The sequence below is a fragment of the Somniosus microcephalus genome, unplaced genomic scaffold, assembly GCF_052327205.1.
Source record: "Somniosus microcephalus isolate GS21.2 unplaced genomic scaffold, FLI_Smic_1.0 unresolved_chr2, whole genome shotgun sequence".
NCBI lineage: Eukaryota > Metazoa > Chordata > Chondrichthyes > Squaliformes > Somniosidae > Somniosus > Somniosus microcephalus.
Window position 1 is genome coordinate 10,158,843 of NW_028225180.1, and position 14,484 is coordinate 10,173,326.

At 52.1% G+C, this 14,484-nt stretch overlaps 1 protein-coding gene across 1 annotated transcript in view; it reads right to left on the bottom strand.

Moving 5' to 3' along the window:
• Positions 1–383: 383 nt before the first annotated feature.
• Positions 384–14,484, bottom strand: part of LOC147092090 (thioredoxin-related transmembrane protein 2-like) — a 36,989-nt gene continuing 22,888 nt past the window's right edge. Inside the window, exons 6-7 of the mRNA XM_085976425.1 lie at positions 9,023–9,166; positions 384–2,060 (exon numbers count right to left, since the gene is read on the bottom strand). Coding sequence (XP_085832551.1) covers positions 1,905–2,060; positions 9,023–9,166 — 300 coding nt within the window. The 3' untranslated portion in view covers positions 384–1,904. The remainder of the gene's footprint in view (positions 2,061–9,022; positions 9,167–14,484) is intronic.

Genomic DNA, 14,484 nt, shown 5'->3' on the forward strand with positions numbered 1-14,484 from the left:
GATAGTGTAGAGCTCCCTCTACATTACCCTGACAGTGTGTCCCCACTTTATACCCAGTGTCAGGATCGAGCGCTCCCAGGGCAGGTACAGCATGGGTTAGATACAGTGTAGAGCTCCCTCTACATTACCCTGACAGTGTGTCCCCACTTTATACCCAGTGTCAGGATCGAGCGCTCCCGGGGCAGGTACAGCACGGGTTTGATACAGTGTAGAGCTCCCTCTACATTACTTGGATGAAGGGGGAGAGAGCAGGGAATGGGGATGAAGGAGAGAGTTCTTTCAGAGAGGGGGGGCACAGAGACGATGCGGGGACTGGGTATTGTAAAATTCTACAATTCACCAGGCGACAGGAACTACACTGAATGATCACATGACCAGCCACCTGCTAATCATTCCTTTTTAATAAATTATGATGAAGATAATCACGAGAGAAATCAGTGTGTGATGATACTAGGGTGAAAGTCTGTCACAATTACCACCAACACCCTCACATCTACAGAACTCAGTGTCGGAGTGTCGCTACCAAGATTTCAGAGAGATGGTGGGGGAAGGGAGGGAGGGGGAGAGGCGAGTGGGCAGGGAGAGGAGAGGGAGGCAGGGGGAGGGAGGGGGTGAGGCGAGTGGGCAGGGAGAGGAGAGGGGGGCAGGGGGAGGGAGGGGGTGAGGCGAGTTGGCAGGGAGAGGAGAGGAGAGGGGGGCAAGGGAGGGAGGGGGTGAGGCGAGTGGGCAGGGAGAGGAGAGGGAGGCAGGGGGAGGGAGGGGGTGAGGCGAGTGGGCAGGGAGAGGAGAGGGAGGGAGGGGGTGAGGCGAGTGGGCAGGGAGAGGAGAGGGAGGCAGGGGGAGGGAGGGGGTGAGGCGAGTGGGCAGGGAGAGGAGAGGAGAGGGGGCAGGGGAGGGAGGGGGTGAGGCAAGTGGGCAGGGAGAGGAGAGGGAGGCAGGGGGAGGGAGGGGGTGAGGCGAGTGGGCAGGGAGAGGAGAGGGAGGCAGGGGGAGGGAGGGGGTGAGGCGAGTGGGCAGGGAGAGGAGAGGGGGGCAGGGGAGGGAGGGGGTGAGGCGAGTGGGCAGGGAGAGGAGAGGGGGGCAGGGGAGGGAGGGGGTGAGGCGAGTGGGCAGGGAGAGGAGAGGGGGCAGGGGGAGGGAGGGGGTGAGGCGAGTGGGCAGGGAGAGGAGAGGGGGCAGGGGGAGGGAGGGGGTGAGGCGAGTGGGCAGGGAGAGGAGAGGGGGGCAGGGGAAGGAGGGGGTGAGGCGAGTGGGCAGGGAGAGGAGAGGGGGGCTGGGGGAGGGAGGGGGTGAGGCGAGTGGGCAGGGAGAGGAGAGGGGGGCAGGGGAAGGAGGGGGTGAGGCGAGTGGGCAGGGAGAGGAGAGGGGGAGAAGCAGCGACCCGGGGCACAGGCGGAGTGGGCAAAGGGGGAAGTTAAATATTACATCTGCAACCTCCCCCCACTCCTAGATGCTGCCCATTTCGGGTTGGGGTGGCAAGATCGCACGGGCTGCTCCCCCACCCGAGGGAGGGCCGGTGGCGGATTGAAAGAGAGCAGAGCTCACCCGCCCAGCATTCCCGGGCCCAATCTCCTGCTTTAAAAGCGGGCGGAAACCCGCTCCCGACGGGATCTTGCTGTGCGCACAATGGCCCCGCATCTCGTGGCGTGGGAACGTGGCAGCGGAGGTGAGGAATGGGGAGAAGATCTTCATCCCCTTGGGTTACTGGGGAGAGGGGACGATAACTCCAGGGAGCACACTACAACACTTCAATACTGGGGACCTGAGGGAGGGGTGACCTGAGACTGAGTCTACGGCAGCCCGCGGAGGTGGGGGGGGGGAGGAGGAGGGGTGGGGGGACGTCCACATGCTCGGTCCCCCTCTCGCTCCCTCTTTAACCAGCTCGTGCCTCCCTCTTGGCACGCTCATTTGTCCTTCTTGCTCTCCACTTCGCCGTTCTCCAGGGTCCGCGCCTCCTCGGGTTCCACCCCCTCCTCCGGGATGGGATCCTCCTTCCCCTTCGTCGCCCTCTTGCCCCGCTGGTACAGCTCATTCAGGTTAAACTCCCGGATCATGTTCTCCTGCATGTTTAGAAACAGAATGGCAGACACCCACCGGGGAGTGAGTTACAGACTAGAATCTAATCGAGGGGTTTATATATAGAATAACAGATACCCGGGAGTGAGTTACAGGCTGGAATCTAATCCAGGGGTTCGGGGGGTTTATATATAGAATAACAGATACCTGGGAGTGAGTTACAGGCTGGAATCTAATCGAGGGGTTCGGGGGTTTTATATATAGAATAACAGATACCCGGGAGTGAGTTACAGGCTGGAATCTAATCGAGGGGTTCGGGGGGTTTATATATAGAATAACAGATACCCGGGAGTGAGTTACAGGCTGGAATCTAATCGAGGGGTTCGGGGGGTTTATATATAGAATAACAGATACCTGGGAGTGAGTTACAGGCTGGAATCTAATCGAGGGGTTCGGGGGGTTTATATATAGAATAACAGATACCCGGGAGTGAGTTACAGGCTGGAATCTAATCGAGGGGCTCGGGGGGTTTATATATAGAATAACAGATACCCGGGAGTGAGTTACAGGCTGGAATCTAATCGAGGGGCTCGGGGGGTTTATATATCGAATAACAGATACCCGGGAGTGAGTTACAGGCTGGAATCTAATCGAGGGGCTCGGGGGGTTTATATATCGAATAACAGATACCCGGGAGTGCTTTGTGCATTGAGTGCTGTTGGAGTTTTGCTAAGTGGGAGAAAAATCATTTAAGTGTATTTTGTGAATTTTAGTGTGTTAAGTCAATTATTTGAAGTAAGTTTAATTTTTTAAGGGTTTTTTAAACTCTTGGGCAGTTTAAACCGGAAGTAGAATCCGGGTATAAAAGGGGAGGGGCTAGTGCAGTGCACGGAGTGCTTTGTGCATTGAGTGCTGCTGGAGTTTTGCTAAGTGGGAGAGTTCGGATAAGTGGGAGGTGAGGGTGTGTTTTTTGCTCTGTTTTATTCCCCACTCCCAGGCTTAGACAGCACTGAGGAGGCGGAGCAGCGAGACGAGTCAACCAAACAGGCTCCACAGACAGTATTCAAGGAGGAGGTTGGTGATCAGCTGGTTGGTTGGTTTTCTTCCTTCTCCTCTCTTTTATACCTTTAAGTTGGTAAGTCCTATTGAATAGTGGTGTGATATTATCATATATATCCGGGCAGGGTCTTCATAACTAATAATAAGAAGTTTAATTAATTATATAGAATGGAGCAGGTGATGTGTTACTGTTGCCAGATGTGGGAGCCGGTGACCCCCATTGAGGCTCACGGTGATTACATCTGCGACAAGTGTTTGCTGCTAGAGGAACTCAAGTTCCATGTTATTAAGCTTGAGACCGAGCTTCAGACACTGCGACACATCAGGGAGGGGGAGAAGTTCCTGGACTCTATGTTTCAGGAGATGGTCACACCTATGAAGTTAATTACTGCAGATGTAGTCCATGGTCAGGGACAGGACGGTGTGACTACGAGTGAGGAAGGTACAGGGATCCAGGATGTAGTGTTGAAGGAGACGCAGCCCTTGTTCTTGTCCAGCAGGATCGAGGTTCTTACTCCCTGTGAGGGCGGGAGCGGGGACTGCAGGGAGGATGAGCAACCTGGCCACAGCACCGTGGTACAGGGGGCCATTCAAGTGGAGGGAGTAAAAAGAAATGTTGTAGTGGTAGGGGATAGTATCATTAGGGGGATAGATAGGGTTCTCTGCAGTCAAGAGCGGGAGTCCCGAAGGCTGTGTTGCCTGCCTGGTGCCAGGGTTAAGGACATCTCTTCTGGGCTGGAAAGAAACTTGGAGTGGGAGGGGGAGGATCCAGTTGTCGTGGTCCATGTTGGTACAAACGACGTAGATAGGACAAGGAAGGAGGTTCTGCTGAGGGAGTTTGAGCAGCTAGGGGCCAAATTAAAAAACAGAACCTCAAGGGTAATAATCTCTGGGTTATTACCTGAGCCACGAGCGAATTTGGCTAGGATAAATAAAATTAAAGAGTTAAATGCGTGGCTCAAAGACTGGTGTGGGAGAAATGGGTTTTGCTTCTTGGGACACTGGCACCAGTACTGGGACAGGAGGGAGCTGTTCTGTTGGGACGGACTCCACTTGGCCAGTGCTGGGACTAGAGTCCTGGCGAATCATATAACTAGGGCTGTAGAGAGCGTTTTAAACTAATTAGTGGGGGGGAGGTTTCTAGAGAGCAAATAATAGAAATGACAACGGAGAAGGTCATAGACTTAGGTAGCAGTGGGGGAATTAAAAAACAGAACGTGTCAGGAAGGGACAGAAGGTATGGAGTAAAAGGTAAAGTACTAAAAAGGGAAAAAACAGGAACTAAGTGTTACAAAACATATTTGAAAGTTATTTATCTGAATGCACGTAGCATTCGTAACAAAATGAATGAGTTAACGGCACAAATAATGACATATGGGTATGATCTTGTGGCCATTACAGAAACATGGCTGCAGGGTGACCATGACTGGGAATTAAACATACCAGGTTATTTAACAATCAGGAAGGACAGGCAGGAAGGGAGGGGAGGTGGGGTGGCTATGTTAATAAAGGAAGGAATCACTGTAATACAGAGAAATGATATTGGGTCAAAGGAGCAGGATAGTGAAACAGTTTGGGTGGAGATAAGGAATAATAAGGGGAAAAAAACACTAGTGGGTGTAGTCTATAGGCCTCCGAACAGTTGCAACTCTGTTGGACGGAGTATTAATCAGGAAATAGTTGAGGCTTGTAATAAGGGAACAGCTATAATTATGGGGGATTTTAATTATCATATTAACTGGACAAATCAAATTGGGCAGAGCAGCCTTGAGGATGAGTTCATTGAGTGTATTAGGGATGGGTTTCTTGAGCAGTATGTAACTGAACCGACCAGGTGGGCAAGCAACCTTAGATTTGGTCCTGTGTAATGAGAGAGGATTAATTAAAAATGTCCTAGTAAAGGATCCCCTTGGAATGAGTGACCATAACATGGTTGAGTTCCATATTCAATTAGAGGGTGAGAAGGTTGGATCTCAAACAAGCGTGCTGAGCTTGAATAAAGGAGACTATGAAGGTATGAGAGCGGAATTAATTAGAGTGGACTGGGAAAATAGATTAAAGGGTAAGACGGTACATGATCAGTGGTGTACATTTAAGGAGTTATTTTACAACTTCCAAAAAAAATATATTCCACTGAGGAAAAAAGGGTGTAAAAGAAAAGATAGCCATCCGTGGCTAAGTAAAGTAATTAAGGATAGTATCCGACTAAAAACAAGGGCATATAAGGTAGCCAAATCTAGTGGGAGGATGGAAGATTGGGAAGTCTTTAAAAGACAGCAAAAAATAACAAAAAGATTGATTAAGAAAGGGAAGATAGATTATGAAAGTAAATTAGCAAAAAATATAAAAACAGACAGTAAAAGTTTCTATAGTTATATAAAAAGAAAAAGGGTGGCTAAAGTAAATGTTGGTCCCTTAGAGGATGAGACCGGGAAATTAATGGTGGGAAATATGGAGATGGCAAAAACACTGAACAATTATTTTGTATCAGTCTTTACAGTAGAGGACACTAAGAATATCCCAACACTGGACAAACAGGGGGCTCTAGGGGGGGAGGAACTAAATACGATTAAAATCACTAAGGAAGTGGTACTTGGTAAAATAATGGGACTCAAGGCGGATAAATCCCCTGGACCTGATGGCTTGCATCCTAGGGTCTTGAGGGAAGTAGCGGTAGGGATTGTGGATGCATTGGTAATAATTTTCCAAAACTCACTGGACTCAGCAAAGGTCCCGGCAGATTGGAAAACTGCTAATGTAACACCCTTATTTAAAAAGGGTAGTAGGCAGAAGGCTGGAAACTATAGACCTGTTAGCCTAACATCTGTGGTTGGTAAAATGTTAGAGTCCATTATTAAGGAGACAGTAACGGGACATTTGGATAAACATAATTTAATAGGACAAACTCAGCATGGTTTCATGAAGGGGAAGTCATGTTTGACAAATTTGCTTGAGTTTTTTGAGGAAGTAACATACAGGGTGGATAAAGGGGAACCAGTGGACGTAGTGTATTTAGACTTCCAAAAGGCATTTGACAAGGTGCCACACAAAAGATTATTGCTCAAGATAAAAAATCATGGGATTGGGGGTAATATTCTGGCGTGGGTGGAGGATTGGCTCTCTAACAGAAAGCAGAGAGTTGGGATAAATGGTTCGTTCTCAGATTGGCAACCAGTAACTAGTGGTGTTCCGCAGGGGTCAGTGCTGGGTCCCCAACTCTTTACAATCTATATTAACGATTTGGAGGAGGGGACCGAGTGTAACATATCAAAATTTGCAGATGATACAAAGATGGGACGGAAAGTAGTGAGTGAGGAGGACATAAAAAACCTGCAAAGGGACATAGACAGGCTAAGTAAGTGGGCAGAGATTTGGCAGATGGAATACAATACTGGAAAGTGTGAGGTTATGCACTTTGGCAGGAAAAATCATAGAGCAAGTTATTATCTTAATGGCAAGAAACTGGAAAGTACTGTAGTACAAAGGGATCTGGGGGTCCTGGTGCACGAAACTCAAAAAGTTAGTATGCAGGTGCAGCAAGTGATTAAGAAGGCCAATGGAATGTTGACTTTTATTGCTAGGGGGATGGAATATAAAAACAGGGAGGTATTGCTGCAGTTGTACAAGGTATTGGTGAGACCGCACCTGGAATACTGCATACAGTTTTGGTGTCCATACTTAAGAAAAGACATACTTGCTCTCGAGTCAGTACAAAGAAGGTTCACTCGGTTAATCCCGGGAATGAGGGGGTGGTCATATGAGGAGAGGTTGAGTAGATTGGGACTCTACTCATTGGAGTTCAGAAGAATGAGAGGCGATCTTATTGAAACATATAAGATTGTGAAGGGGCTTGATCGGGTGGATGCGGTGAGGATGTTCCCAATGATGGGTGAAACTAGAACTAGGGGGCATAATCTTAAAATAAGGGGCTGCTCATTCAAAACTGAGATGAGGAGAAACTTCTTCACTCAGAGGGTGGTAGGTTTGTGGAATTTGCTGCCCCAGAAAGCTGTGGATGCTACATCATTAAATAAATTTAAAACAGAAATAGATAGTTTCCTAGAAGTAAAGGGAATTAAGGGTTACGGGGAGCAGGCAGGAAATTGGACATGAGTCTAGGTTCGGAATGGTCATGGCCCTGTGGGTAGCGGAGTGGGCCCAGGGGCCGTGTAGCCTTGTTCTGCACCTACTGTGTTCTAATTCTGTGTTAGATTTCAGGAGATGGTTTTATTCCTGTTCCTGGCTGGGGTGGAGATCGCCTTTACAGAAGGTAAGTACTGTAGAAAATATAGGGACAGAGTGATCTCCTGGAAGAATTTCGATTGCCTAGATGGGTCGGAGAGGAATTTCCCAGATTTTTTTCTCCCAAATTGGCCATTGGGTCTTTATCTGGTTTTTCGCCTCTCCCGGGAGATCACATGGGTTCGGGTGGATGCAGAGTGATAGAAGATTTGAGGTTAGGATCAGATCAGCCATGATCTTATTGAATGGTGGAGCAGGCTCGAGGGGCCGATTGGCCTACTCCTGCTCCTATTTCTTATGTTCTTACAGGCTGGAATCTAATCGAGGGGTTCTGGGGGGTTTATATATAGAATAACAGATACCTGGGAGTGAGTTACAGGCTGGAATATAATCCAGGGGTTCAGGGGGTTTATATATAGAATAACAGAAACCCGGGAGTGAGTTGCAGGCTGGAATCTAATCGAGGGATTCGGGGGGTTTATATGTAGAATAACAGATACCCGGGAGTGAGTTACAGGCTGGAATCTAATCGAGGGGTTCGGGGGGGTTTATATATAGAATAACAGATACCTGGGAGTGAGTTACAGGCTGGAATATAATCCAGGGGTTCAGGGGGTTTATATATAGAATAACAGAAACCCGGGAGTGAGTTGCAGGCTGGAATCTAATCGAGGGATTCGGGGGGTTTATATGTAGAATAACAGATACCCGGGAGTGAGTTACAGGCTGGAATCTAATCGAGGGATTCGGGGGGTTTATATATAGAATAACAGATACCCGGGAATGAGTTACAGGCTGGAATATAATCCAGGGGTTCAGGGGGTTTATATATAGAATAACAGATACCCGGGAGTGAGTTACAGGCTGGAATCTAATCGCGGGGTTCAGGTGGTTTATATATAGAATAACAGATACCCGGGAGTGAGTTACAGGCTGGAATCTAATCGAGGGGTTCGGGGGGGGGGTCCTTATATATAGAATAACATATACCCGGGAGTGAGTTACAGACTGGAATCTAATCGAGGGGTTCGGGGGGTTTATATATAGAATAACAGATACCCGGGAATGAGTTACAGGCTGGAATCTAATCGAGGGGTTCGGGGTGGTTTATATATAGAATAACAGATACCCGGGAGTGAGTTACAGACTGGAATCTAATCGAGGGGTTCGGGGGGTTTATATATAGAATAACAGATTCCCGGGAGTGAGTTACAGGCTGGAATCTAATCGAGGGGTTCGGGGGGTTTATATATAGATTAACAGATACCCGGGAGTGAGTTACAGGCTGGAATCTAATCGAGGGGTTCGGAGGTTTATGTATAGAATAACAGATTCCCGGGAGTGAGTTACAGGCTGGAATCTAATCGAGGGGTTCGGAGGTTTATATATAGAATAACAGATACCTGGGAGTGAGTTACAGGCTGGAATCTAATCGGGGGTTCGGGAGGGTTTATATATAGAATAACAGATACCTGGGAGTGAGTTACAGACTGGAATCTAATCGAGGGGTTCGGAGGTTTATATATAGAATAACAGATACCTGGGAGTGAGTTACAGACTGGAATCTAATCGAGGGGTTCGGAGGTTTATATGTAGAATAACAGATACCCGGGAGTGAGTTAGTGGCTGGAATCTAATCGGTGGCGGGGGGGGGGGGGGAGGTGGGAAAGAGGGGGTTGATATACTGACAGACTACACCACTGACCTCGGAGAACGTCCAGGACACAGCACGCCCCTTCTTGTCGATCTGAGGGCGCCTCATCACCTCCTGCCCGCCTTGGAACAGGATCAGCGTGGGCAGTTGTTTGGTCATGGGGGACATACTGACCTTGTACCTGCGGGGAGAGCATTGCAGTCGTTGTTAAAGTGGGGGGGGGGCGGGCCGGGACACTGACTGACTTCATTGCGCTGAGGGTGAAAGGTCACTGACCCCAGCCAGTCTCCCCCCCCCTCCCCCGCTCCACCCCGGCCATATCTGAATCCAGTTTCAATGTAGGCAAGTGTGAGATCATCCACTTTGGACCTACAAAGGATAGATCAGGGTACTTCCTAAATGGTGAAAAGCTAGAAACAGTGGAGGTCCAAAGAGACTTGGGGGGTCCAGGTACATAGATTATTAAAATGTCATGAACAGGTACAGAAAATAATCAAAGGCTAATGGGAAGCTGGCCTTTATATCCAGAGGACTAGAGTACAAGGGGGTAGAAGTTATGCTGCAGCTGTACAAAACCCTGGTTAGACCACACCTGGAGCACTGGGAGCAGTTCTGGGCACCACACCTTAGGAAGGATAGACTGGCCTTGGAGGGAGTGCAGGGCAGGTTTACCAGAATTATACCCGGACTCCAAGGGTTAAGTTGCGAGGAGAGATTACACAAACTAGGGTTGTATTCCCTGGAATGTAGACGGTTAAGGGGTGAGTTGATCGAAGTTTTAAGGTATTAAGGGGAACTGATCGGGTAGGTGGAGAGAAACTATTCCCGCTGGTTGGGGAGTCTCGGACTCGGGGGCACAGTCTAAAACTTAGAGCCCGGCCTTTCAGGAGTGAAGTTCGGAAACACGTCTACACACAAAGGGTGGGAGAAGTTTGGAACTCTCGTCCGCAAACAGCAATTGATGCCGGGTCAGTTGTTAATTTTAAATCTGTTAACCAAAGGTATTAAGGGATATGGGCCAAAGGCGGGTATATGGAGTTAGGTCACAGATCAGCCATGATCTCATTGCATGTCAGAGCAGGCTCGAGGGGCTGAATGGCCTCCTCCTGTTCCTGTGTAACAGGCTCGAGGGGTTGAATGGCCTCCTCCTGTTCCTGTGTAACGGTCTCGAGGGGGGTTGAAGGGGCCTCCTCCTGTTCCTGTATAACAGGCTCGAGGGGCTGAATGGGCCTCCTCCTGTTCCTGTGTAACAGGCTCGAGGGGCTGAATGGGCCTCCTCCTGTTCCTGTGTAACAGGCTCGAGGGGCTGAATGGGCCTCCTCCTGTTCCTGATGTAACAGGCTCGAGGGGGCTGAATGACCTCCTCCTGTTCCTGTGTAACAGGCTCGAGGGGCTGAACGGCCTCCTCCTGTTCCTGATGTAACAGGCTCGAGGGGGGTTGAAGGGGTCTCCTCCTGTTCCTATGATTTGAAAACAAGGATGAGAATTTTAAGATCAAGGTGTTGCTGAACCGGGAGACAGTGTGGGTCAGCGAGCAACCAGTTTGCGGGGGGGGGGGGGGGGGGGGGGGCGGGGGTGCATGGGTGATCTTGACTCGGTGCGAGTTGGGATACGGTGTTAGCAGAGTTTTAGATGAGCTGATGGTTACGGAGGGTGGAAGATGGGGGCCGGCCAGGAGAGTGTTGGAATAGTCGGAGTCCGGAGGTAAGAAAGGCCTGGATGAGGGTTTCAGCGGCAGATGAACTGAGGGAGGGACGGAGACGGGCGATGTTACGGAGGTGGAAGAAGGCGGTCTTGGTGATGGAGAGGATATGGTGTCATAGAAAAAAACATAGAAACATAGAAAAATAGGAGCAGGAGTCGGCCATTCGGCCCTTCGAGCCTGCTCCGCCATTCAATATGATCATGGCTGATCCTCTATCTCAATACCATATTCCCGCTCTCTCCCCATACCTCTTGATGCCTTTTGTGTCTAGAAATCTATCTATCTCCTTCTTAAATATATTCAGTGACTTGGCCTCCACAGCCTTCTGTGGTAGAGAATTCCACAGGTTCACCACCCTCTGAGTGAAGAAATTTCACCTCATCTCAGTCCTAAATGTCCTACCCCGTATCCTGAGACTGTGACCCCTCGTTCTAGACCCCCCAGCCAGGGGAAACATCCTCCCTGCATCCAGTCTGTCCAGCCCTGTCAGAATTTTATACATTTCAATGAGATCCCCTCTCATTCGTCTAAACTCTCGTGAATACAGGCCTAGTCGACCCAATCTCTCCTCATACGACAGTCCTGCCATCCCAGGAATCAGTCTGGTGAACCTTCGCTGCACTCCCTCTATGGCAAGTATATCCTTTCTTAGGTAAGGAGACCAAAACTGCACACAGTGCTCCAGGTGTAGTCTCACCAAGGCCCTGTACAACTGTAGTAAGACATCCTTGCTCCTGTACTCAAATCCTCTTGCAATGAAGGCCAACATACCATTTGCCTTCCTAACTGCTTGCTGCACCTGCATGTCTGCTTTCAGTGACTGGTGTACAAGGACACCCAGGTCCCTCTGTACATCAACATTTCCCAATCTATCACCATTTAAATAATACTCTACCTTTCTGTTTTTCCTACCGAAGTGGATAACTTCACATTTATCCACGTTATACTGCATCTGCCATGTATTTGCCCACTCACTCAACTTGTCTAAATCGCCTTGAAGCCTCTTTGCATCCTCCTCACAACTCACAATCCCACCTAGTTTCGTGTCGTCAGCAAACTTGGAAACATTACATTTGGTTCCCTCATCCAAATCATTGATATATATTGTGAATAGCTGGGGCCCAAGCACTGATCCCTGCGGTACCCCACTAGTCACCGCCTGCCACCCCGAAAAAGACCCATTTATTCCTACTCTGTTTCCTGTCTGTTAACCAATTTTCAATCCATGCCATTATATTACCCCCAATCCCATGTGCTTTAATTTTGCACACTAACCTCTTATGTGGGACTTTATCAAAGGCCTTCTGAAAATCCAAATAAACCACATCCACTGGTTCTCCCTTATCTATTCCACCAGTTACATCCTCAAAAATCTCCAGTAGGTTTGTCAAACACGATTTCCCTTTAGTGTCGGAAGCTCAGCTCATTGAAGCCGTGATCTCATTGAATGGCAGAACAGACTCGAGGGGCAAAATGGCCTCCTCCTGTTCCTTCGCCACGCACCCACTCCCCACACCCCGATTCCACATCACCAGCATCTCCCACTGGACTGAATAATGGGAGTGCTGGTCAAGGCCTCAAGTTGTCCAAGTTCCACGTTAGAGAGAGAGAGAGAGGGAGGAGAGAGAGGGAGGAGAGAGAGGGAGGAGAGAGAGGGAGGAGAGAGAGGGAGGAGAGAGGGAGGGGGGGGAGGAGAGAGAGAGGGGGGGAGGAGAGAGAGAGGGGGGAGGGGGGGGAGAGAGGGGGGGGAGGGGGGAGAGAGAGAGGGGGAGGGGGGAGAGAGGGAGGGGGAGGGGGGAGAGAGGGAGGGGGGAGAGAGAGAGAGGGAGGGGGGAGGAAGAGAGAGAGGGAGGGGGGAGAGAGAGAGAGGGAGGGGGGAGAGAGAGAGGGGGGGGGGGAGAGAGAGAGAGAGGGAGGGGGGGAGAGAGAGAGAGAGGGAGGGGGGGAGAGAGAGAGAGGGAGGGGGGAGAGAGAGGGAGGGGGGGGAGAGAGAGAGGGGGAGGGGGGGAGAGAGAGAGGGGGAGGGGGGAGAGAGAGAGGGGGGAGGGGGGAGAGAGAGAGGGGGAGGGGGGGGAGAGAGAGAGGGGGAGGGGGGGAGAGAGAGAGGGAGGGGGGAGAGAGAGAGAGGGAGGGGAGAGAGAGAGAGAGGGAGGGGGGAGAGAGAGAGAGGGAGGGGGGAGAGAGAGAGAGGGAGGGGGGAGAGAGAGAGGGAGGGGGAGAGAGAGAGGGAGGGGGAGAGAGAGAGGGAGGGGGAGAGAGAGAGGGAGGGGGGAGAGAGGGAGGGGGGAGAGAGGGAGGGGGGAGAGAGGGAGGGGGGAGAGAGGGAGGGGGGAGAGAGGGAGGGGGAGAGGGAGGGGGGAGAGAGAGAGGGAGGGGGGAGAGAGAGAGGGAGGGGGGAGAGGGAGAGAGAGGGAGGGGGAGAGAGAGAGAGGGGGGAGGGGGAGAGAGAGGGAGGGGGGAGAGAGAGAGAGGGAGGGGGAGAGAGAGAGAGGGAGGAGGGGAGAGAGAGAGAGAGGGAGGGGGGAGAGAGAGAGGGAGGGGGGAGAGAGAGAGAGGGAGGGGGGGAGAGAGAGAGAGGGAGGGGGAGAGAGAGGGAGGGGGGGGAGAGAGGGAGGGGGGGAGAGAGGGAGGGAGGGGGGAGAGAGAGAGAGTGAGGGGAGAGAGAGAGTGAGGGGAGAGAGAGAGAGGGAGGGGGGAGAGAGAGAGAGAGAGGGAGGGGGGAGAGAGAGAGAGGAGGGGGAGTGAGAGAGAGGAGGGGAGAAGAGAGAGGGAGGGGAGAGAGAGGGGAGTGAGAGAGAGAGAGGGAGGGGAGAGAGAGAGAGGGAGGGGGAGAGAGAGAGGAGGGAGGGGGGGAGAGAGAGAGAGAGGGAGGGGGGAGAGAGAGAGAGAGGGAGGGGGGGAGAGAGAGAGAGGGAGGGGGGAGAGAGAGAGAGGGAGGGGGGAGAGAGAGAGAGGGAGGGGGGGAGAGGAGAGAGGAGGGGGGAGAGAGAGAGAGGGAGGGGGGGAGAGTGTGAGGGAGGGGGAGAGAGAGAGAGGGAGGGGGGAGAGAGAGAGAGGGAGGGGGAGAGAGAGAGAGGGAGGGGGAGGGAGAGAGAGGGAGGGGGGAGGGAGAGAGAGGGAGGGGGGAGGGAGAGAGAGGGAGGGGAGGGAGGGAGAGAGAGGGAGGGGGGAGGGAGAGATAGGGAGGGGGAGGGAGAGAGAGGGAGGGGGGAGGGAGAGAGAGGGAGGGGGTGGTGTGAGAGGTGGGAGGGAGAGAGAGGGAGGGGGGAGGGAGAGAGAGGGAGGGGGAGGTGAGGTGGGAGGGGAGGGAGTGTGAGGGAGGGGGAGGGAGAGAGAGGGAGGGGGGGGGTGAGGAGGGAGGGGGGTGGGAGAGTGAGGGAGGGGGGAGAGAGGAGGGTGGGGGGAGAGGGGTGGGGGGGGGAGAGGGGTAGGGGGGAGAGGGTGAGGGAGGGGGGAGGAGAGAGAGGGAGGGGGGAGGGAGAGAGAGGAGGGGGGAGTGAGTGAGTGGGGAGGGGGAGAGAGAGAGAGGGACGTGGGAGAGAGAGAGAGGGAGGGGGGAGAGAGAGAGGGAGGGGGGAGAGAGAGAGGGAGGGTGGAGAGAGAGAGGGAGGGGGGGGAGAGAGAGAGGGAGGGGGGAGAGAGAGAGAGGGAGGGGGGAGAGAGAGAGGGAGGGGGAGAGGAGAGGGAGGGGGGAGAGAGAGAGGGAGGGGGAGAGAGAGGGAGGGAGGGGGGAGAGAGAGAGGGGGAGGGAGGGGGGAGAGAGAGAGGGGGAGGGGGAGAGAGAGGGAGGGAGGGGGAGAGAGAGGGA